The sequence below is a fragment of the Hemitrygon akajei genome, chromosome 10, assembly GCF_048418815.1.
Source record: "Hemitrygon akajei chromosome 10, sHemAka1.3, whole genome shotgun sequence".
NCBI classification, from domain to species: Eukaryota; Metazoa; Chordata; class Chondrichthyes; order Myliobatiformes; family Dasyatidae; genus Hemitrygon; species Hemitrygon akajei.
Window position 1 is genome coordinate 50689974 of NC_133133.1, and position 26587 is coordinate 50716560.

General features: G+C 38.4%; 1 protein-coding gene across 1 annotated transcript in view; it reads left to right on the top strand.

The window, feature by feature from the left end:
• Positions 1-26587, top strand: part of LOC140734380 (U3 small nucleolar RNA-associated protein 14 homolog A) — a 53960-nt gene that overhangs the window by 18508 nt on the left and 8865 nt on the right. The window contains exons 8-11 of the mRNA XM_073058253.1: positions 1676-1770; positions 13633-13756; positions 19505-19582; positions 22856-23719. Coding sequence (XP_072914354.1) covers positions 1676-1770; positions 13633-13756; positions 19505-19582; positions 22856-23719 — 1161 coding nt within the window. The remainder of the gene's footprint in view (positions 1-1675; positions 1771-13632; positions 13757-19504; positions 19583-22855; positions 23720-26587) is intronic.

Here is a 26587-nt window from a genome sequence, read left to right on the forward strand (position 1 = left end):
TGGATGCAGTTTACCAACATACAGTATCTTGGATCCCACGTGTCCTACATTCAGGACCAGCTTAACAACAGGGATTATGTCAAAAGCCTTGCTGGTTTTAAGCCCAATCCTTTAACTGCCTTATTTGGTATTGTTGAGGAAAGAACTATAATTTTGGAGCCTTCTCATTCGCGGGTACTGGCTTTTATTTCTCTTATGGCTAGGAGGGTGATCTTGCTTAAGTGGAAGGAGCTTGCCCCCACCACACATGCTCAATGGTTATGTGATGTTATGTCATGTTCAAATCTAGAGAAGATTCGTTGTTTGCTTTCCGATTGTAACCAAGATTTTCAAAGATTATGAGGACCCTTTCTGAACTATTTTAAAAATCTTTGAATTGTTTTTATAATATAAATCTGGGCTATTATTATAAAATACTATATGGTAAAGTACTCTTCTTTTTCTCTTGTTTTTCTTTCTCCAGCCAGCTTTGTCTTGGTAGGGGGTATAGATTTTTAAAATATAATATAATTAACCATACTAGTGCATTTCATCATTCAATTTATTTGATAGATCATCAATATGGGATACTGTGATTATATCACTGTGATTTATATATAGTGCATTTTGTGTTATCTTATTTTAATTTATAATAAGTATCCTTATGAACTCTGTATTTGTGTATATGAATTACAATAAAAATATTGGAAAAAGAAAGAAAAGCCTTGCTGAAGCTATCACTCCATAAATTTCAAGAGTAAAAAAAACATCTTATCTGTGCCATCTTTCCAACTGTACATTCATCTACATTGTCCTTGTACTTTTGTACTCACAACCACAGGACACTGGAAGTTATCTGGAGACTGCGTTTGTGATCCTATATCATTTTTCACCTGCAGAATTTCCTCCCTCTCTTTGCCTTTGAGACATGAACCAAGATCATTGGCAGTGAACTACTTCCCTGCTACCTCAGAAAGTTCTGCATCTATTCAGTAATATCCTTAACCTTGGCATCAGAGAATTAACATCCTGGAGTTGATTTTTACTAGAGAAACCATTGGCTGTTCTCTCAACAATTAACTCTCCAAGTCACTATTGCTGCCCTATCCAGTGCCCTTTTTTTCCCCTTCATCAGCTAAACATTGTTTCTATATCTGTATAATCATGCAACTAAATTTGTTGTTTTGTACTGCCTGTCTCAGTCAATGCAGCCCAAAGAAACATCACATCTTGTATGTTTTCTACCTAGTTTCCATAAAGAAAAGAGCTATATTACTTAAATAAGTTAACCAAGATGATTTGTTCACCCATTCAGAGTTAATGCACTGACTCAGTAAGTTCCAATGATCAATTTTCCATCCTTTAAAATGACTATTTTGGGAAATAATCAAAGGGTAGAAGCATTGTTTACCAGCTTTACTTTTAGTTTTACTTTAAAGCTTCACAACACTTGTGCAAGTTATGAATGGACGCTTCCTTTTCACCATCTCACCCATGTGCTTCTTGTCAGCGCCTACCAAGCTTGATAATGCAATTTAATTTAATCAGACAGATAAGCTGCCTGTGGAGGTGAATGTGATTGTTTAGATGGGACAGCACTTAAGACTTGCAGTCTGAACAAGAATTATTGGTATCATTTGGTTCTGAAAATAAAACTCGGCTTGATTCTAAATGCACTTTTCTTGTTTTACTTAAGGCACGAGAGCGTCGAGCTGAGCTGCAGAAAGCAAGAGCCCTTCAGTCATATTATGAAGCTAGAATGAAAAGGGCAAAGAAAATCAAGAGCAAAAAGTAAGAGTTGCAGTTTCCAAATTAGTTTCTTTAATTGAAAAAAAACTCATTCCTTGTTGATAATGAGCCTGATCTTATTAGACCTGTGCATGTTATAGTCATACTATATGGAAACAGGCAGGTCAGACTACCATGTACTCATTTGTATTAATCCTATCTTCCAGCACTTGTTTCATAGCCTTCTATACCTAAGCAATTCAAGTACTAATCTAAACACCTTTTAAATGCTGTTAGTGACTTTGTTTTCATCAGTACATTCCAGGTACTCACCACTTTCTGGGTGAGAAAGCTTCTCAAACAACCTCTAAATTTGTAACTCCTTACCCTAGCTTTATGTCCTTCAGTTTTATTCATCTCTGATAGAGGAAAAGTTTCCTGCTGCTTACCCTATACTTCTCTTTCATTATTTTTATATACCTCAATAATGTTCCTTATTAACTTCCTCTTCTAAAGGGAAAACTGGCCTCACCTCTCAAGTCTCTCCTCATAACTGAAATGCCCAATCCCAGGAAACATCCTGATGAATCTCCCATGAACCCTCTCCAATGCTATCACACCCATCCTAAGCTGTGTTGACCAGAAATGCACACAGTACTCCAGTCTGACCTATGTTTTAGAAAAGTTGAAGCGTAAATTCCACACCCTTGAACCCCAGTATCTTGACTAGTGAAAGTCAATATCATATATTTCTTCTTAACCATACCACTTACCTGCACTCACAAAATGCTGGTGGAACACAGCAGGCCAGGCAGCATCTGTAAGGAGAAGCACTATCGACGTTTCGGGCCGAGACCCTTCATCAGTCCTGACAATTGTGAGGTCGACAGTGCTTCTCCTTATAGATGCTGCCTGGCCTGCTGTGTTCCACCAGCATTTTGTGTGTGTTGTTTGAATTTCCAGTATCTGCAGAATTCCTCGAGTTTGCACTTAGCTGCACTGCCACTTTCCAAGGTTTTTGGACTTGTGCACAATAGTCCCTTGATGTGACAAATTAAATCAGAGTGTAAATTAATGTTCCTGATCAGGCAGTAATAGAGGGCCAACAGTATAATGAAGGCTTAATGCCAGATGACTATGGTCTTTTCTATTGGATGTCAGATTCTACACCCATGTTGTGTAGTTTGAAGATCTGATGGAATCTCAGGGGTCCAGGTCCTTCTAATTTGAGCTTGAATCCATGTAGATTGAATCACATTTACACAGTTATAGGGGTCATTGATGCACATTTTTTCATATTTCTACATATCTTTAGATATTTTTGGTCAATATTTTCCACAAACGTAGAATGATAATTCAGTATCTGAAGGACTACGACTCTGTAGATTAAACAATTCAAACTAGAGCAGAGGTTTATTTGCAGTCATTAACAATTATCAAGTCATTAAAAAGATTCTTCAAAGGCTGGTTACAAGATTTATAGTGAGTTTGATAGACTGCCCATTAAGTAACCTAAGTCTGAAGTAGAGAATGTCATAGAAGAGTACAGTGCAGAAATAGGCCATTTGGCCCATCAGGTCCATGCCAAACATTTAAATTGTCTACTCCCATCGACCTGCAGCTGGACCAAAGCCCTCCATATCCTTACCATCCACATATGTATGCTTGTTCCACACTCACGACCCTCTGAGTGAAGTAATTTCCTGTCGTTCTCTTTAAACTTTTCACCTTTCACCCTTAACCAATGACTTCTAGTTGTAGTCCCACCCAACCTCAGTGGAAAAAAGCATGCTTGCATTTACCATTTCTATACCTCTCATAATTTTGTATGCCTCTATCAGATTTTTCCTTATAACTCAGGTCCACCACTTTCAATGAATTATATACCTGTATTCCTAGATCCCTTTGCTGTACTGCACTCCTCAGTGTCCTACCCTGGTTGGTCCTCCCACAATGCAACACCTCACAATTGTCTACATTAAGTTCCATCTGCCATTTTCAGCCCATTTTTCCTGCTAGTTCAGATCCCTCTGCAAGCTTTGATAGTCTTCCTTGCTGTTCACTACATCCCCAATCTTGGTGTCATCCACAAACTTGCTGATCCAGTTAACCATATTATCATCCAGATCATAGATATAGATGACAAACAAAGCACAGGTTCTGTGGCACTCAACTAGTCTAATCAGAAAGGCAACCATTTAGTACCACTCTCTGGCTTTTCCCCATAAAGCCAATGACTAATCCAATATTCTACCTCATTTTGAATGCCGAGTGACTGAATCTTCTTGACCAGCTTCCATTCAGGACCTTGTCAAAGGCCTTGGTAAAGTCCAAGTAGACAACCTCCACTGCCTTGCCTTCATCAACTATCCTGGTAACTTTCTCAAAAAACCCTATAAGGTTGGTAGGACATGACCTACCACACACAAAGCCATGCTGACTATCTCTAATCAGTCCATGTCAATCCAAATACTCATATCCAGTTCCTCAGAAAACTTTACAACAACTTTCCCACTACTAATGTCAGGCTCACCAGGCTATAATTTCCTAGTTTATTCTTAAAGAACGGAACAACATTAACTATCCTCCAATCCTCTGGTACCTCACCTGTTGCAAATGATTTAAATGTCTCTGCTAGGGCCCCTGCAATTTCTACACTTACCTCCCAAAGGATCCAAGGGAACATCTTGTCAAGGCCCTGGGGATTTATCAACTCTTAATTTGCCTCAAGATTATAAAGACCACCTCCTCTGTAATCTGTATAGGGTCCATGACCTCTCTGCTGCTTTGTCTCCCTTCTATAGACTCTGTGTCTGTCTCCTGAGTAAATACAGATGCAAAAAAAAACTCCATTTGAGACCTCCCCCATCTCTTTTGCATAGATTGCCATTCTGATCTTCTAGAGGATCAACTTTGTCCCAACTTTTGTTCTTCACATATCTGTAGAACCCCTCAGCTCGTCTGCTAGAGCAACCTCATGCCTTCTTTTAGCCCTCCTAATTTCTATTTTAAGTGTTTTATTGCATTTCTTATACTCCTCAAATACAGAATTGTTTCTACCTTCCAATACCTGCTATACACCTTTTTCTCTTAACCAGGGCCTCAATATTTCTCAAAAACCAAGGTTCCCTAAAACTCTTGGCTTTACCTTTTATTCTGAAAGGCACATACAAGCTTTGTATTCTCATAATTTCACTTTTGAAGGCTTCCCACTTACCAAGTACACCTTTGCCAGAAAACAGCTTGTTCTAGTCCACACTTTCCACATCCCTTCTGATACCATCAAAATTGGTGATCCTTCCGTTTAGAATCTGAGCCTGAGGACCAGACTGTCCCTTTCTATAATTACCTTGAAACTGATGGCATTATGATCACTAGATGCGAAGTTCCCCTACACAAACTTCTGTCATCTGCCCTGTCTCATTCCCTAACAGCAGATCCAGCATCGCGCACTCTCTCATTGGAATGTCCATGTGCTGATTAAGGAAACTTTCCTGAACACATCTGACAAACTCTATCCCATCTAGTCCTTTTACAGTATGGGAGACCTAGTCAATATGTGGAAGGTTAAAATCACCTACTGTCATAACCTTGTGTTTCTTGCAACAGTCTGTGACCTCCCTACTTATTTGTTTCTCTAAATCCTGCAGACTGTTGGGTGGTCTATAATATAGTGCAGTGAATGTGGTCATACCTTTCTTATTTCTCAGTTCCACCCATAAAGCCTCACTACACGAGTTCTACAGTCTATCCTGACTGAGCACTGCCATAACATTTTCCCTGACTAGTACCGCCACTCCTCCTCCTTTAACCCCTCCTACTCTGTCGCATCTAAAATGACAGAATCTCAGGTTACTGAACTGCCGGTCCTGCCCCTCCTGCAACCAGTCTCATCAATGGCCACAATATCATAATTTCAGATGTTGATCCATGGCCTGAGCTTATCTACTTTTCTTACAATACTTCTTGCATTGAAAAATACGCAGCTCAGAGGCATATCGGAGCAACATATATTAACCAACAGGTTCTGGAGATCTATAGCTTATTGTGCATCTCTTAATTTTATGGAATATTTTGAATATTATTGATGCATGCAAAATTTTTGCAGAATTCAATATTTGATCCTGGCTTGTGCTGTTGTTGTTAAACCATCCTTTGCTAGAATATGACAATAGATGATTGTTTAATGAGGACACAGGCAGGTTCAGCTGGAATAATCTGTGGTGGTTCAGGTGTGTAGAGTTCTACTGAATGCTGCCTTAAGCAAGATACATGAAGATACTTCACATCTTTGGGGTCTCTGCCAAGGTGAAGCAGGAAAATTGGTTTAAAAAGAGTTTTTGCCAAGAATCAATGCACCATTGCAGATTTAAGAAGATCCAATACAATCTTTCTCTAATAATGACACAGTTAAATGAACAAACAACTATTTTTATTGGCTTTGTGTATGCAGCATAATAATAGATCCATCCGTTGATGTGGCAACATGCTGCGGCAAAAAAAAGTAGTCTGCAAATCTTGTTTGGCGATTATGCTTCAGGATTGTGTCAGATGGGGGCTAGACATTTCCCCTCCCACCTTCTACCACTGTTCCTCAGTGTGGAATACAGAAATGCTAGCAGTATCTCCTTTGCAGGTAAGCTCATCTCTGATTTCCACACATCTGTTGGAATGCAGATAACAGAGATTCTCTACTGAGTCAAGGTCAGAGCACAAATGTACAGAACTGAAGGGCTAGGTTCAATGTATTATTTACTGAACTGGATTGTTAATGTTAGTTGAAGAAATAAGTGCCAATAAATAGTTTGTTTATATTTTAGCTTATCAGTTCCATTTTAATCCATTTCTAATTCTGTGTTCTAAAGGCAAGGTGATGAACTGTGGCTAATAAGAGAAGTCAAAGCCAACATAAAAGACAAAAGGAGGGCATGTAATAGAGAAAAAAAATTAATGGGCAGTCAGAGGATTGGGAAACTTTTAAAAACCAACAGAAGGCAACTAAAAAAAGTTATTAACAAGAAAAAGATAGATTACAAAAGTAAGCTAGCCAATAATATTAAAAAGGATACCAGAAGTTTTTTCAGATACATAATGTAAAAGAGAGGCAAGAGTGGATATTGGATTGCTGGAAAATTGCTGGAGAGGTAGTAATGGGGAACAAGGAATTGGCAGATGAACTGAATAAGTATTTTGCATCAGTCTTCACTGTGGAAGACACTAGCAGTATGGTGGGAGTTCTAGGTGTCAGGGGTCATGAAGTGTGAAACGTTACAATTACTAGGGAGAAGGGTCTTGGGAAACTGAAAGATCTGAAGATAAATAAGTCACCTGGACCAGATGGTGTACACCCCAGAGTTCTGAAAGAGGTGGCTGAAGAGATTGTGCAGGCATTAGTAATGATCTTTCAAGAATCACCAGATTCTGGAATGGTTCCGGAAGATTGGAAAATTGCAAATGTCACTCCACTCTTCAAGAAAGGAGTGAGGCAAAAGAAAGGAAATTATAGGCCAATTAGTCTGACCTTGGTGGTTGGGAAGATGTTGGAGCCGATTGTTAAGGATGTGATTTTGGAGTACTTGGATGCATGTGATAAAATAGGCTAAAGTCAGTATGGTTTCCTCAAGGGAAAATCTTGCCTGACATATCTGATGGAATTCTTCGAAAAAAAACAATCAGGATAGACAAAGGAGAATCATTTGATGTTGTGTATTTAGATTTTCAGAAGGCCTTTGACAAGGTGCCACACATGCGACTGCTTAACAAGCTATGAGCCCATGGTATTACAGGAAAAATTCTGGTATGGATAAAGCAAAAGCTGACTGGCAGGAGTCAAAGAGTGGGAATAAAGGGAATATTTTCTGGTGACTAGAAGTGTTCCACAGAGGTCTGTGTTGGGACCGATTTTTTAAAATATATTATATGTTAATGATTTGGATGATAGAATTGGTAGCTTTGTTGCAAAGTTTGCAGATGATATGAAAATAGGCAGAGGGACAGGTAGTTTTGAGGAAGTAGAGAGGCTACAGAAGAATTAGACAGATTAGGAGAATGGGTAAAGAAGTGGCAGATGTGCCAGGAAGTGTATGGCCATGCACTTTGGTAGAAGAAAAGAAAGAGTTGTCCATTTTCTAAATGGAGAGAAAATAGAAGAAACTGAGGTGCAAAGGGACTTGGGAGTCCTTGTGCAGGATTCCCTAAAGGTTAATTTGCAGGTTGAGTTGGTGGTGCAGAAGGCAAATGCGATATTAGCATTCATTTCAAGAGGACCAGAATACAAAAGCAAGGATATAATGTTGAGTCTTTATAAAGCACTGGTGAGGCCTCTCTTGGAGTATTGTGAGCAGTTTTGGGCCCCTTATCTCAGAAAGAATGTGCTGACATTGGAGAGAGCCCAGAAGAGGTACAGAAGAATGATTCTGGGAATGAAAGGGATAACATAGCATTTGATGACTATGGGCCTGGAATTCAGAAGAATGTGGGATGATCTCATTGAAACCTATCGAATAGTGAAAGGCCATGACAGAGTGGATGTGGAGAGAATGTTTCTTGTGGGAGAGTCTAAGACCAGAGGACACAGCCTCAGAATAAGAGAGGCATCCTATTAAAACAGAGATTAGAAGGAATTTCTTTAGCCAGAGAGTGGTGAATCTGTGGAATTTCTTGCCATGGGCAGCTGTGGAGGCCAAGTCTTTATGTATCTTTAAGGCAGAGGTTGGTTGGTCAGGGCACGAAGGGATATGGGGAGAAGGCAGGAAATTGGATCAGTCATGAAATGGCAGAGCAGACACGGTGGGCCAAATGGCCTAATTCTGTTCCTATATCTTATGGTCTAATTCCTTATCATTTTAAGTATTTTGTGATAAGTGCTACACCTCCTCCCTCCAGATAGTGCAAAAGACTGTAAGCCATAGGAGCAGGCTTAGGCCATTCAGCCCATCGTGTCTGCTTCATCATTCCATCATGGCTGACTTATTATCCCTCTTAATCCCATTCTCCTGCCTTCACCCCATAACCTTTGATGACCTTACTAATCAAGAAACTATCAACCTATATTTTAAATATACCTAATGACCTGGCCTCCACAGCCATCTTAGTAATGAGTTCTACTGAGTCACCTCCCTCTGGCTAAAGAAATTCTTCCTCATCCCTTTTCTAAAGGGAAGTCCTATTCTGTGCCTTCTGCTCATGGACTGTCCTACTATTAAGAAACATCCTCTCCATGTCCACTCTATTTGGGCTTTAAAATATTCAATAGGTTTCAATGAGATTCGTTCTTGTTCTTCTAAACTCAGGATGTAATTATTGAAAACATTGTATGAAGCAAGTCTATTATTGCACTTGCACAGCAAGTACAAACACAGACTAACAAACTCTTCTCATATGTTAACCCTGTCATTCTCTGGACCGCCAGCAATGCTGTCACATCCTCTCCTAAATAAGGTGCGAAAAACTGCTCACAATAGTCCAAATGCAGTCTGACTAATGCCTTATAAAGCTTCAGCATTATATCTGGCTTTTATATTCTAATCCTCTCAAAATGAATGCTAACATTGCATTTGCCACTGACTCAACCTGCAAGTTACCTTTAAGGAATCCTGCACGAGGACGTCCAAATTATGTTGCATAATGGAATTTGGTTTCCATTAGAACATAGTTTATACCTTTATTCTTTATATTGAAGTGCATGACCTTACACTCCCTACACTGTATTCCATTTGCCATTTCTTTGCCCTTTCTCCTAATCTCAGTCCTTCTGCAGATTCCTTTCTTCATCACTACCAGCCCCTTCATCTTTCTTTGTTTCATTCACAATCTCAGCCACAAAGCCATCAATTCCAGCATCCAAACTATTAGCATATAGCGTGAAAAGCGGTTCTAACACCAACCTCTGCAAATCACCACCCGTGGGCTCATAACTTGTTCAGCAGCCTCATGTGTGGCACCGTTTCAATGGCCTTCTGAAAATCCAAGTAAACAATATTCACTACTCTCCTTTGTCTATCCTGTCTGTTGTTTCCTCAAAGAATCCCAACAGATGTGTCGGGCAAGATTTCCCCTGAGGAAACCATGCTAACTTCAGTCTATTTTATCGTGTGCCTCCCAGTACACTGTAACTTTATCCTTAATAATGAACTCCAACATCTTAACAGTCAGGTTAACTGGCCCATAATTTCCTGTCTTTTGCCTCTCACCCTTCTTCGTGTGGAGTGACATTTGCAATTTTCCATTCCTCTGGAACCATTCCAGAATCTAGTGATTCCTTCCAGGTGAGGTGACATTTCACCTGCAAGTCTTTTGAATCCGATGCTCCTGGTGTAGCCTCCTTTACGTCGGTGAGACCCAGCACAGATTGGGAGATTGCCTTTTTGAGCACCTTTGTTCTATCCAGCAAAAAAGTCAGGATCTCCCTGTGACCATTTCAATTTGACTTTGCATTCCCATCCTGACATGTCTGTCCATGGCCTCCTGTAACTGCCGTGATGAGGCCAAGCTCAGGTTGGAAGAATGGCTTCTCATATTCTGCCTGGGCGGCCTCCAGTCTGATGGTGAGAACATTGATTTCTCCAACTCCTGGTAATCATTCAAACCCCCGCCCCTTTTTTTAATTCCCTATTTTGGTTAGCCTCTCACCCCCTCTCTAATCCTCACCTGCCTATCAGCTCCCTCCTATCCCTCTCCTTCACTTTCTTCCATGGTCCACTGTCCCGTTCTTTCATATTCCTTTTTCAACTCTTACACCTATCCCCTCGCAGCTTCTTACTTCACCCCTTCCCCCACCCACCAACTTCCCCATCAGCTGATCTCTCCTATCACCTGCCAGCTTCTACTCCATTCACTCTCCTTTCCCCTTATTCTGGCTTCTATCCCCTTTGCAGTCCTGAATGAAGGATCTTGATCCAAAACATCGACTGGTTATTCCCCTCAATAGATGTTACCTGGCTTACTGGGTTTCTTCAACATTTTGTGTGTTGCCTTTAATTTTATAGGTTTTCATTATTTCCTTATATATGAACCATTTTAAAAGTGTGCTGTAGCAGAAGAACAAGAAATAAAAGAAATGCAATCAGCAGGCCAAATTTTTATCAAAGGAGTCATTTAAAGAATTGTAAGAGCAGATTTCTGTTCACTTCATAATTTTAAGAAGCAGCAAAGTACTTTCTTTCTGTTTGAACCACATTCTGACAATCTGAATCATTCCTATGAGCTGTTTGTGAAACGTATTTTGTTTCAACTATTCTGAATTAGATAATGATTATACATAGATAAGCAGTTGCTAGAGTTTTAACAGCTTTATTTATGTTTTGATTGCTACCAAACTTCATCTAAGTAATGATCCTTTTGATTAAAATACAAGAAATTATGATTGGTTTGTTCACATGTTGCCAGCTTCATCTGTTTGAAATATTTAAAAACTTTTATTAGTCTTGATAACACTAACATTCTGGCTTTTTTTGATCCAGTTAGTGTCACATCAATGATCTTAGAGTAGTCATAGCTTTTTAAATTCAGTTAATTATGCTAATTTGTAATTTAAAAAATACAAATTATAATATCATGTTTAAATGTATTGCAATTTCTGCTGTCTCAGGTCTCCTAAAAGATTGAGTAAAATAAAATGTGTTGTCTTTTATGTGATTGGTACCAACATACCCAATAAGCAGCATGTCATTATGCGCTTCAGGCATAATTCTGATTGTTTGAATTAATTTTCCTTCTCTACTATCTTTTCTTATACCATTACTATCTTAATTTGCCATCACCTCATAACACTCTTGTTTCAGGAGCTTCATGACAAATTCTAGCAGCATCATACTGCCATGATGTGAAAGACCTGACTTAAGATTTTGTTTAACTCTGTCAGCGAGGTAACAGGAGAAAGTAAAATAGGTTAAACTTATTGTCATATGCATAAATACAGTGAAGTACAATACAATGAAAATCTGGCTTGCAGCGGTATGCCTGTTATGTAGGTACAGACAATACACAGAATATAAGTTGTACATAAAATTATGAAATACAGTGGGTGGTGGGGGAGTCTGAAGTCTGCAAAAACAGGACTTGATACTCAAAAAAGGCAATTGAAGAGAAGTCCATGGTAGTGCTAGAAGTGATGCTCAATCTTCCTTTAATCAGAATCAAGTCTAATATCACCAAGTCTATATCATCGTGAAATTTGTTGGTTTGTGGCAGCAGTACTTTGCAATATATAGTATTAACTATAAATTACAATAAAAAGTATATACTTAAAATAAATTTAGTGGAAAAAATAAGGGTAAATACTGAGAAAGTGTTCATGAATAAATTTCCATTCAGAAGTCTGATGGTGGAGGGGAAGAAGTTGTTCCTGAAACATTGTGTTTGCGTGTCCTCGAGCTCCTGTATCTCCTTGATGGCAGTAATGAGAAGAGGGCATGTCCTGGAGATGGATGCACTTTTTTGAGGCATTGCCTTTTGATGGTGCCCTGGATGATGGGGAGGGTAATGCCTACGATGGAACTGGCTGAGTAGCCTCTCCATACCAGATGGTAATGCAGTCTGTTAGAATACAGTCACTTTTCTTCTTTTATCTCTCATCAGTCCTAACTGGTCATCCTCCTGTTCTTTATATATGTATAGGACACCTTGGAGTTTTCCCTAATGGGACCTTCTTGTGTCCCCCTTTTCGCTCTCCTATTGAAGGGAGCTGCGGTTACTCTGTCCGAAGTGCTCACCCACGGAGATCTGCCACCTGACTAGTAACAGTATGGCCTCTCCTCTACCTGGCCTGTCTGTATATTGTGACAGGAATCCTGATAGTTGTAGGAAAATAGCTGTTCCTGAACCTGGTAGTATGGGACTTAAGGCTTCTGTACATCATGCCTGATTATAAAAGCAAGAAGAGTGCAGGGATTCTTGATAATAGGTGCTCCCTGCTTGAGGCAGTGGTTCCTGTAGATGTGGAAGTTAATAGGTTCTTGATTAGTATGGGTGTCAAAGATCAAAGATTACAGGGCGAAGGCAGGAGAATGGGGTTGAGAGAGTTAATAAATCAGCCATGATGGAATGACTCAATGGCCTGAATAGCCTAATTCTGCTCCTGTTTGTTATGGTCTCATTTATTTCAGTGATCTGAATTCCAGCTCTGATATGTCATCACCAAGTGACCAATGTAAAGACCTCACTTGTCAACTGAGCAACTTCTGGGTGTGGACAGTAAGATGGATGCTGCTTGGCTACTCTCTCTTAACATTAAGGCCTTTTGATTCTTTCACAGCTCCAGGAGAGGTGTAGGAAATTACCCAGGTTGGTGGCTTCATTGGAAGCTTTGGGCCAAACTGGAATGAAATGTCCAGAGGGCCACACCCATAGATTATGTTTTGTACCATGATCCCAAAGACTTGAAAATAATAGAAGGAGCTAATGCAGAGATCAGTCAGATAACTTTGATACGCATGAATAAGCCAACAAGCACAATGAAAATACATTATTATTGCTGGCAATAATAACATAGAAGAACTTGCTTGGGGAAGAAAAGATTAAATGATCTCCTGGGTGTAATTAGAAAAAAATGAGATTCATCCAAATATTGAAGCGGAACCAGATAAGATACTAAGCATACAGTAGAGTTAAAATTTTAGAAAAAGAAAATTGCAAGTAAATTGCATGATGATGTGTGCATATATCTGGCCAAATTAATAGTGTTTTCAGTCATAATGAAGGTTCTCGGCCTGAAACGTCGACTGTTAATTTGTCTCCATGGATGCTGCCTGACCTACTAAGTTCCTTCAGCGTTTTGGGTGTGTTACTCTGGATTTCCAGAATCTGCAGATCAGTTGTGCTAATAGTGTGTGATTTAGTGATTTTGTTTAAAATGAGATTTTGTAAGCCTATTTAACCTGACTGTTTGAAGCATATTTGCTGAATGGTGTATATTTAAATTTATAGGTTCCATAAAATTGTGAAGAGAGTTAAACAAAAGGAGATCTTGAAGAAGTTTGAAGAACTAAGGAAGACTAATCCTGAGGCAGCTCTTGAGGAATTGAATAAAATGGAACAAATGCGAATGGAGGTGGAAAATCACATCTACTTAACTTTATATTATATAGTCTACACATTTATGTATAGGCCATTATTTGTTTACAGCATCCAAACACAAAAAGTGCTAGATGTTTTAATAAATCAGTATCTATTTGAATTGCTACATTTGGCAGTAGTATAGTTCTTAAAGGGAAGTCAAGTTCATCATTCATCCTTACTGCTGTTTATTTGGTAGGATCATACACACACATGCAGTAACTACTGCTAAATTTTTATTAGTTCTTTTATATGTTGTGCTATGCAGTCCTTTCAATTTGTCAGGTTTAGTATTTAGCTTTGACAGTATGTTGCATATTGACTTTATGGGTGCTGAATTTAGCAATTAGTCATAGAAAACGACAGCACAGAAACAGGCCTTTCTACCCATCCAGTCCATGGAGATTCATTTATTCAGCCTGTTCCCCATCAATCTGCAACTGGACCATAGCTCAGTACCCTTCTCATCCGTGTACCTATACCAACGTATCTTGAAAGTTGAAATCAAAATTGCATCCACCACTTGCGCTGGCAGCTCATTCCACACTTTTACCACTCCAAGTGAAAAAGTTTCCCTTCGTGTTCCCCTTTCATCCTTAACCCGTGACCTCCAGTTGTAATCTCAACCAACCTTAGTAGAAAAGGCTGCTTGCATTTACCCTGTCTATATCCTCTCAATTTTGTATACATCAATCAAATCTTCTATGTTCTAAAAAATAAAGTTCTAACCTATGCATTCTTTCCTTATCTCTTCCCAGCAACATCCTTGTAAATTGTACTCTTTCAATCTTATTTCCTGCAGGTAAGTTGGCCAAAACTGCACACAATACTTCAAATTAGGCCTCATCAATGTAATGTACAACTTCATAACATCCCAATTCCTGTACTCTATACCTTGATCTATGAAGGCCAATGTGCACATGCTTTTTTAATGCATGATAATACATGCTTTATCTACCTGTGATGCCAATTTCATTGAGTTATGGACAGGTATTTCCCAGATCTCTTTGTTCTACTGTACTCCTTACTGCTCTATTGTTCACTGTAAAAGACCTATCCTGGTTGGTCCTCCCAAAGTGCAACACCCCACAGTTGCTTACATTAAATTCCATCTGCCACTTTTCTGCCTATTTCTCCAAACGGTCCAGATCCCACTGCAAGCTCTGATAGTCTTCCTCACTTTCCACTACACACCGAATCTTAGTGTCATCTGCAAGTTTGCTAACTAAGTTATCATCTAGATCATTGATATAGACAACAAACGACAGTGGACCCAGCACTGATGCCTATGCCACTCTAGTAGTCACAGGCCTCCAGTCAGAGAGGCAACCATCTACTACCACTCTCTGGCTTCTCCCACAAAGCCAATAACTAATTCAATTTCCTTATCTTGAATGCCAAGCAACCAAACTTTCTTGACCACCCTCCCATATGGGACTGTGTCAAATGCCTTGCTGAAGTCCATCTAGACAATATCCACTGCCTTGCCTTCAACAACTTTCCTGGTGACGTCATTGAAAAATGCTATAAGATTAGTTAGACGTGACCTACCACACACAAGGTCATTCCGACTATCCTTAATCAGTCCATGTCAATCTAAATACTTGTATATCTGGTCTTTTAGAATACCTTCCAATAACTTTCCCACTAATGGTGTCAGGCTAAAATGCCTAAAATTTCCTGGTTTATTCTTGGAGCTTTTTTTAAACAGTGGAACAACATTAGCTATCCTCCAATCCTTCAGTACCCCACCTGTCTCTAAGGATGATTTAAATAAATCTGCTAGGGCCCCAGCAATATCTGCACTTGCCTCGCATGGTCCGAGGGCACACCTTGTCAGGCCCTGGGGATTTGTCCATCCTGTTTGCCTCAGGACAGCAAACACTTCCTCCTCTATAAACTGTATAGGGTCCATGACCTCACTGCTGCTTTGCCTCACTTCCATAGACTTTGTGTCCATACAGATACAAAAAATCCATTTAAGATCTCCCCCATCTCTTTCAACTCCATGCATAGATTACCATTCTGATTTTCCAGAGGATCAGTTTTGACCCTTACAAATTTTTTTTGCTCTTAACATATCTGTAGAAGTCCTTAGGATTCTCCTTCACCTTGACTGTTAGAGCAACCTCATGCCTTTTCTTAGCCCTCCTGATTTCTTTCTTAAGTGCTGTCTTGTATTTCTTATACTCCTCAAGTACCTTATTTGTTCCTACCTGCCAATACCTGCTATGTAACTCCTTTTTTTTTCTTAACCTTTATATCTTTATATCTCTCAGAAACCAAGGTTTTTAAACCTGATAGCCTTACCTTTTATTGTGACAGGCGCATACAAGCTTTGTACTCTGAAAATTTCACTTTTGAAGGCCTCCCACTTACCAAGTACACCTTTGCCAGAAAACAGGCTGTTCCAATCCACACTTGCCACATTCTTTCTGATATCATCAAAGTTAGCCTTTCTGTAATTTAGAATCTCAACCTGAGGAGCAGACCTATCCCTTTCCATAATCACCTTGAAACTAATGGCATCATGATCACTAGATGCAAAGTTCACAAATTTCTGTTATCTGCTCTGTTTCATCTCCAGACGGGATTTTGTTGGGACTTCTACATCTTGATTAAGTAAACTTACTGAGTGCATTTGGCAGACTCTATCCCATCTAGTTCTTTTACAGTATGGAAGTCTCAGTCTATATGTGAAAAGTTTAAAATCACCTATTCAAATCATGTTTCTGCAACCTCTATACGAATTTATTCCTCTAAATCCCACTGATGTCGGTGGTCTATAATATAGCCTCATTAACGTGGTGATACCTTTCTTAATCCTCAATTCTACCAACAAAACCTCACTGCAGTCTCCAGTCTGTCCTGACTGAGCACTGCAGTAACATTTTCCCTGACTAGTAACACTGCCCCTCCTCCTTTAACCGCTCTTGCACTATCACGTCTTAAACAACAGAACCCCGGAATACTGAGCTTTTTGTACTTTCATGGAGAGTGTGTCTCAATGACAGGACCAACACTTATTGTCCATCCCTAATGTTTTGGCATGTTCAGCTATTTAAGAGGACACCCAAGGGCAAATCACATTATTTTGTATTTGAGTCAGCTTATAGGCCAAGATGAAGGCAATGGATTTACTACCTTGAAGGGAATTACTGAACCACATTGTTCCCAAAACAACCCTCCACTGATCCTATGGCTACTGTTGCTCCACAATTGTTTAATTATCTGAATTGAATTTCTCTAGTAACTGTACTGGGGTTCAAGCTCTCATCTCCGGATCTTTGCTTCAGATTCTGGATAACTAATCCACTAACATGACCACCATGCCATAATGCAAGCAAGTCTGCAGATGCTGAAAATTCAAGCAACACACACAAAATGCTGGTGGAATGCAGCAGTTAGACCTGATGAAGGGTCTCGGCCCGAAACGTCAACTGTGCTTCTTCCTGTAGATGCTGCCTGGCCTGCTGCATTCCAGTAGCATTTTGTGTGAGTGACCATGCCATAATGCCCTGTGATCTGCTTGTTATAGTATTACATTGAATTATTTCTAGGCTTCATTGCCATGACACTTGGGCAGCAATAATTGGTCATTATAGGATCCAATGGTTGGAGCATTTTCCCAATTCGATGTCAATACGGCCTTTGACTTTTTCTTCCTTATTGAAATGCACCCCTTACATTGTTATGAGCTCAGCATGCACATCTAACTATACATCACCACCATGAGTCTTGACTGGTTCATTGGTCCATGCTGGCAGACTGCCTGTTCAAACTGCTACTTAGATTTGGACAAGCCACAATTTATGCAGTGTAACAAGAGTCATTGCCCAGAATCTGGGTTCACTTCTCAAGAAATATTTGGTCTTAATCTCATGCAATTTCCTTGATGGGAATTGACTGATGAGGAAGTTACCTGTCCATCATACATGTCCCAGTTGTGGAGCTTCTCTGACATTCCAAGACATACATTAAAAAGAATTCTTCAAACTTTTTTTGTCTAAATAAAATTACACAATATTTAAAGATATATGGAATGACCTGCTAGAGGAAGTGATTGACAGAGGCACTTATCTACATTTAAAAGTTACTTGGACAGGTACATGGATCGGAAAGGTTATAGGCATTTGCATCAACCATGGTAGATGGGACGAGTGTAGATGGGAATCCTGGTTAGTATGAACTGGATGGGCTGAAGATCTCGTTTCTGTGTTGTGTGACTATAAACTCAAACCCTTTTTTTCAATAATGTACTTGATTTACTAGTACTTTGTTTCTTGCAGCTATTGATTAAACATATTTTAGTAAGAAAAATAGTGCCAAATTTCCCAATGACAGAAAACCATTTAAACCCAATTTTGTTTTGTTTTAGCAAAGAGCAGGCCGTTTCCAAAAATGACCAACCCCATATTCATTCTCATTATAATTGTTTTAACTGTGAATGAAATATATTCTTGGTTAACTAGAATTATCCCAATGGATATCTATATTCAATATTTTAAGTCAGAAAACTGTGAGTTGTTTCTGTTCTCTGGTCTTAATGATTGTTGATGGCAATAGGATTTTCCTTCTCTGTCAGTTATCTCTCTTGTTTGAAGTTCCAAGTGTTCCTGATGACAGAAATTATTTACTAATAGAGATTATTTATAAACTAATCTATGTGAATAGATTTACTGAATGTAGAGTAGTTTTGTAATTGGGTGTAAGCACATTTAGCTATATGTCTTAGTTACTTATCCATCATCTAATTTAAACCACAGCAATGAGTTTTTGTTCAATATGAAGCTATTAATCAGTCGATTTAGAATCTAATAAAGGAAAAATAATAAGTAGAATATCTGTTTTTGTTACCCAGATTAGCAACTAAATGATCCTATCTAAAATGAAGGCATTGCTTGTTTTTAAAGGACCCACAGCTATTGCCATTGCACGTGAGAGTAATGGAGCGAATAAATGAGGCAAAAGAACTATAAGGGGGAGAGATTATATATATCTAGATAGGAGGTTGGAAGACCAAATGACAGTGCATGGAATCCACAGTCTAACAAAGCATATTAAAGTCAGATGCTCTAAAACTATTCAGAATGGCCTACACAGTATGCCTATGGAGATGATATAAATATATGTAATCTGATTTTTTTGTTTGTAAAATGTATGTTTTAGCTTTTCAGAAGTGTGTTGAAAAATCAGTTATGAAATAACACTGTTTCCTGTAATATGCATTCAGCTCTTTATAGGTATTGAACGCACTTCTGACAGTTAACTTATTTCTATGCTATTAGTGGAACATTGAAATAATTGCCCATTTTAATGGGGATTTACTGAACTGTTCACTGGTGGGAGTTATTGAATTATTAAACCAATAGGCTATGAAAGAGAACAAATAATGTATGTAACAGTCTCTGATTGTGCTTGTAATCAAAAAGCTGACAGGGTGCTTGTACAGACACCAGTTGCTAGTAGTCTTAGCATTTTAGCAATCTGTTATTTCTTTGAGGGTGGAAAATATTTGTATCATCATTTTATTGCTGCAAGTTGGAACAATGAAACTCCTTTAATGTTATAAAGCTGTAACTGAGCACTAGACTGCGTAGTAATTTCACAATCTTGAAGTCAGTGGAAATTTCCACTTATATTTCATATGAGCAACAACCAACATTTTACTTTTGCAGTCAAGGTTGTTGCACAACTGAGTTGTTGCTTGCATATAAGGGATGACTTTTTTTCTCATTATTAGGAAAGGATGTCGCTCCGGCACCAAAACAGTGGAAAATGGGCCAAATCTAAAGTTATCATGGCAAAATATGATAATGAGGTAAGATTTTTTTTGAATGGATAGATAAATTTCACAGCTTTTACTTGTATATTATCAAGAAACAGAGTATCCAGAAGTTGGTCACCGCTGGCTTTCTTTGCATTTGAGCTTTTCCAAACTCAACACAATTTTCTTCCAAATTACAACTGAAATAAGTATTTCTTAATTCTCTATAGCAAGCTATTGTTTAAGCTGAAATGTGGGTTTGTAACATTCCAATTCAGTTTGCACATCTGTTTCAATTTGTACATTTAACTAAAAGTTGAAATTTAAAAGGTGTATTTCTTTCACACTCCCTCCCTTCTCCCTTCCCACTTTCACAACCATGATTCCCCTCTCCCTGCCTCCTCTAGGTCTACAATAGAGACCCATATCAGCCATGATTTTTTTTTGCAGTGTCAGTATAGTGAAATACACAAAAATTACTACAGTACTGAATGCCTGCAAGGAAATGACTCTCGGGTTTGTATATGGTGACATATATGTACTTTGATAATAAATTAACTTTGAATTTTGTTGTGTGGTGTTTCTTAATGGATTCTATTGTGTATTTTTTGTTTTGTGGCTGCCTGAAAAAGACGAATCTCATGATTGTGTACAGGATGCATACTGTGATTTTAAAAAACGTTCTTTGAAATTTGAACTTTTTAATAGTTTGTGAGAAATAAGCAGTAGACAATTCAGAACTCACAGCTCACAGCAGTTTTCAAGCATTCAGGCTTGGAGATGCCACAAGTGGCTGTGAGGGAAAATGAAATGATTTCACTACTTCAAAAAGTTAGGAGCAATGAAGAATTTGAAGGTGCCACCAATCATCTTGAATGTTACAATGAAAATGAAGATTTGGAGGAGGCAATCGGCAAAAGCGTTGTATGTGGGCAGTCCAAAGTTCAAAGTAAATTTATTATCAATGTACATATTCATCACGCTTTACAACCCTGAGATTCATTTTCTTGTGGGCAATCATAGTAAACATAAGAAAATACAATAGAATCAATGAGAGATCCCACCCAACAGGATGGACAACAACTAACGTGCAAAAAAAAACAACAAACTTCCAAATACAGAAAGAAAGAAAGAAATACAGAAAGAAAGATAAAAATATATAGAAATGAATAAACAAACAATGAATATGAAGAACATGAGTGAAAGTGTCCTTGAAAGTGATTTCAGTATAGTAGGAATAGTTCCGTTACGGGATGAGTGAAGTTAGCCCTTCTGGTTCAAGAGCCTGATGGTTGGAGGGTGATAACTGTTCCTGAACCTGATGGTGTGGATCGTGAGGCTCTGAATCTTCTTTCTGATGACAGCATCAAGAAGAGAACGTTGCCTGGATGGTGGGGTTCCTTAATGATGGATGTTAATTTCCTGCAACAGCATTCCGTATAGATATGCTCAGTGGTGGGGAGGGCTTTACCTGTGAAGGAACAGGCTGTATTTTTGTAGAGCATTCCGGTCAAGGACATTGTTGTTTCCGTGCCAGGCAGTGATGCAAACAGTCAATAGATTTCTCCACCACACATCTATATAAGTTTCTCAGAGTTTTAGATGAATGCTCAATCTTTGCGAACTCCTAAGGAAGGAGAGGTGGTGTCATGCTTTCTTCATAATTACACTTGCATACTGGGCCCAGAATATGTCCTCTGAAATGATAACACCGAGGAACTTAAAGTTGCCCACCCCTCCACCTCCGACCCCCCTCAACGAGCATTGGGTCATGGACCTCCAGTTTCCTTCTCCTGAGCTCAGTAATCAGCTCCTTTTGTCTTGCTGACATTGAGTAAGAGGTTAGTGTTGTGGCACCACTCAGCCGGATTTTCAGTCTCCTTCCTATGCGCTGATTTGTCACCACCTTTGATTCGGCCAACAACAGGGGTGTTGTCAGCAAACTAAAATAGGGCTTGGAGCTTTCCTTAGCCTGACAGTCGTAAGTATAAAGCGAGTAGAGCTGGGGGCTTTTGGTGGACCTGTGTTGAGGGAGATTGTGGAGGAGATATTGCCAGTCCAAACTAAGTGAGATCTGCAAATGAGGAAATCAAGGATCCATTTACTCAAGGTGCATCTACTATTTGCACTTGGTGTCTGCATTGATATGTTCATTTACAGTCGATCAAAAGAACACAGCAGCATATACTGGGTGAATTTTTCTGTTGGTAACTATCAGGAACTAATACAGTTTTATAATACTGTAGTAGTATAGATAGTGTTCTAATTTGTACTGTATTTTATTTAAATACATAATTTGTTACTCAGTTAATTGTAGTTTGTGGTTTTTATATATTTTTAGCTCTTTCCTTGAAACTTCTAATTGGGGGCAGCCAATTAATTGGGCCAAAATGTACTGGTCTGGATGTGTCCCAATGAACCAGAATCCACTGTATATGACGCACAGTGAAATCCACTTGTCCATAAATTAATAATGTCAGAGGTTCAGCATGTACATTGGTAGTGAAAATGGAAAGAGTGAAAGTTGTTAGGTTAAGTAACGGTTGTCTCCCATGAATGTCATGAAAATTTTAATTACACAAAATACACTCAGTGGCCACTTTATTAGGTACCTCCTCTACCTGACAAAGTGATCACTGAGTTTATGTTCATGGTCTTCTGCTGTTGTAACTCATCCACTTCAAGGTTCAATGTGTTGTTCATTCAGATACCACTGTTGTGATGAGTGGTTATTTGAGTTACTGTTGCCATCCTGTCAGCTTGAACTAGTCTGACCATTCTCCTCTGACCTCTCTCATTAACAAAGCATTTTCACGCACAAAACTGCCGCTCGTTATTTTGTTGTTCACTTTTTGTTATTTACATCACATATAAACTCGAGAGACTGTTGTGTATGAAAATCATAGGAGATTAGCAGTTTCTGAAATACTCAAACCACCCTGTGTGACACCAACAATTATTCCAGGGTCAAAGTCATTTAGATTGCATTTCTTCTTCACTCTATTATTTAGTCTGAATAATAACTGAACCTCTTGACCATGTTAGCGTGCTTTTATGCATTGAGTTGTTGCCATGTGATTGGCTGATTAGCTATTTGCATCAATGAGCAGGTGTACAACGGTGCCTAATAAAATGGTCACTGTGTGTACAACTGCTTTCTTTGTGTGTGATATTGTAATGGAAATATAGTTTCTGAATTAAGTTGGCAGTAAATAAATTGATTATTGAAATTTTATTGAATTCTTCACTAATTAGTTTCTTAATGATTTGTAGAAATGTAGTTTATATAATTTAATCTGCTGATGTTTAATATTATCTTCACTTTAGGCACGAAATGCAATCCAGAAGCAGTTGGAAAAGAATAAAATGCTCACAACAAAAGTGGTTCCTCAGTCAGAGAGTGAAGATGAAGTTGAAATTGAAGTGGATAAGGATGAAACTGTTCCAGATTTTGTGAATGATGTTCAGATGAGCACCACAGCCAACCCTTGGATGGTGGGAAAATTGAGTACTGATCCAATAAATCTTGAAGCTGATAAACCACAGATTACTACTGCTGCTGATGTGAAGTTGGATGACAGTGAAGAATCTGATGAATTAGAGAATCTATCAGAAGACGAGAAGTTGCTGCAGGAATTTGAAGAGAGACGGAAAATTCGTAAAGAGCATGAGGGTGCACAGACTGTTAAAGTGGATGCAAAGGGTGCAAATAACATTAACAATAAAAAGAAAATCACTGTGTCCAATGGTCAAAATGAGAAAGAGAAACAACTTGAAGATAATGTAGGTGAATTTAGTAAGATTTTTCAGACATTGGCGAAGAATAAATCACAGCCTTTGTCAAGCAGAGCTAAGAGAAATCAAACCAAAAATAAGAAAAAGAGAACCGAGAAGAAGATGGAGGATGCACAGATACCAGAGGAGAAAGACGAACCATTACTAAATGAACAGTTAGAGCGCAAAAAGACAGTTGAAGAGTTTGATGCTTTGGGTCAGGATGAACAACATGAACTTACTGTGACAACAGCCTTGAGTAGTTCTCACATCAGTAACAGTGCTGAAGAGTCAGAAGATAAATCAGATACTAAAACTGAAGTGAAAAAGAACAATATCATCAATCCAAGTAGTGTTTTGACACTCACATCCAAAACCATTGATGTGCCTTTACTTCCATCTGCAATAGAGGAGGAGGTAAATGAATTAATAATGGTTTTTATAGAGTATAGTTATACTGACTAATTGGTGATGGTAATAGTGTCTGTGTTAGTTGTTTATGATTCTTTAAAAGCATATTGATCTGTTGCTAATTTTTCTTTGCCAGATAATCTTAACAGGCATGACAGGAACCAGCCAATGATTAAAGATCTTAATAACAAAGCTAAACACTAACAACGTTGCAACTTTCTACCTGAATTTTATTGTCAGTTTTAAGGTTTTGTTAATAACAAGACTGATCCTGAAACACAATTAATGGTTTCTAAATAATTTGGATTCCCTTTGGTTTTTAGAAAATATGTTTTTGAGTAAATATTGTGGAGTATATTATTTTCCAATTGCAAGTACAGGTCTATCTGGCGATGGTATTCTAGCGTTTATAGAAACCTATTGCCAGTACTAGAACATAAATTTAGCTGAATTGTAATAGTTGTTTTTGAAAATTATTTCATAACTTCTGTTAGATTCTAGTTATCCTGTTATTTCACTCCATTAGACTGGTAAAATGCCAATAGGAATATGGTGTGCACTTGATTTACATATTCAACTGGTCAAATATTGACTTCTGCGTGGTCCCCAGGTTGAAATTTAAATCTAGCATTGCAGCAAGTGTTCAGTAGAAATTTCCTGTTTTAAAAGTATTTTCTATGCATCAAAGTTGTGAACATAATAGTGAATTCCGAAGAGCAGCAATTAATCAAACATTTTCTGTGGTAGAATAATTTGAAAAGAAGGATTTCTATGTAAAAGTAGGATATCTGTATGCAGTTTGATATTTATTATGATTTACTGACAAACTAAAAGAAATTCTTGTAAGAAGCTCCTAATTCATCACTTGAAAATATGCACGATTGAAGTGGGTGCATAATAAACTGATCACATGCTGCTTACGGGCGAATACCAGCCCAATGTCCCATGAATTCAAACCTGCTTCTCCCACACCAACCTTTGAGGACACTTTTAGCTCTCTAATCATACTAACTGTGTGCCTATTTCCACCTGGTTCAGGCAACAATCCAGAGATTATTACATTTTTGGTTCTACATTTAATTTAGTCCCTAACTACTCAAATTCCCTGAGCAGAGCCTTTTTTCTTGTTCTTCCTACCTAGTTGGTGCCCATATGGACACATCAATTGGATCTCTCTTTCCTACTCCAAATTTCTATGCAGGTCAGAGACATGTCCCGAATTGAGTACTAGGCAGACTACACTCTTGATCCTTGCAACAGAGAATTGTGTCTATTCCTCTGACTATACTATCCCCAATTACAAATACATTTCTCTCTGCTATCTTCAATGACTCCCTGAACCATGCTGCCATGGTTCATTTGCTCATCCTACCCACCGACTTCGCTCTCATCCTCACAAGCAGCAACAACAACCCCAGACCTTTTGGACAAGTTCAAGGGCTGAGGCTCCTCAAGCACTACTCCTTGGGTGTCCCTACCTGCCCCACTCGCAGTCACACTCTCTTGTCCCTGGCCGCAGACCGAATTTGAAGTTATTAATCTATAGGATGTGACTGCCTCCTGAAACAGTGTCCATGTAACTTTCCCCCTCCCTTGTGTATCACAATGTTTGAAGCTTAGATTCCAGTAATCATCTTAGAGCCTGAGTTCCTCAAGCAGCCAACACTTGTGGCAGATGTGGTGATCAGTATGTAACGCCTGTGTAGCGCTAGTCTTATTTTGTGTGACTGGTCGCCGCACTCCTTATGAAAAAAATCAAATTCCATAGTACCACACTAGTGGGCCATCAGAAGCTCTAGGTGATGGAAGGAGACAGTGAATACAAAATGCACACTTCTGGAGGTAAGTTTTGTTTATTTAAAAATAACAATATATACAAAATATAGACATGAGTAAGAATTCAAAATTCCAACATTCTGTGTCGGCTCCAAATCTCAAAAATCAAACAGAAACGAAATTCCTTGTTAGTTAGAATCAGTGAGATTCATTAGGAGAACCTTTATTTCTCTAGCCAGTTAGATTTAGTGTTATTCCCTATCTAAAGGTTTACAGATTAACTTTTCATTTTTATTTATCCCTATAAGTTAGAAAACTAATTGACTTCCTATTCTTAAGTATTATGGTTAATTTCAGTTTCAGTTCCAGTCAGTATGTCTACAAATTCAAATATTTTATTTATATATACACACAGCATAATTCCTTTCATGACAATTCTCCAAAATCAAAACTTTTATAATATTTTATTTGTAATTTTCTACAAACTACAACGAAGAAAAGAAAATCAATAATATATAGAAGGATCATTGCCATATAAACAAAAATAACAATAATACATGTCTTAACAAATGAGCAAGTCACCCATAGTTAAAAAAAGGGGGGGAAAAAGAGAGAAAGAAAAGCACCCAATCCATCACCTATCCAACTCCAAGCTAACCATTATATGAGATACACTTTTATTACCCCAGAACTACATATTGTAATAAAAAAAGGGGGGGGGGGGGGAACAGCCTGCTACCTGATCAGAAAAAAACAAAAGTAAAAAAAAAGCTGGAAATGTAGGATCTGATTATCAAGGGAAAAAAGAACAAACACCTGTCAATCTATAAGAAACGCTTATAAGAAATTATCTATTCCAGCATTACTTGGATTTGTTCTTCCTTGCCAATTGCCAAAATCTATTATTAATCCTGTAATCAGGCATACTCTGAGAATATGGGCTCAATTTAGAAAATACCATGGTCTTTATAGTTTTTCTCTCTTTAGTCCTATTCTATACAATCATTTATTTCACCCGTCTATGCAGGATTCCACATTCCAAGACTGGTGTAGGAGAGGTATCAGGCGTTTTGAAGATCTTTTTATAGACAATCGGTT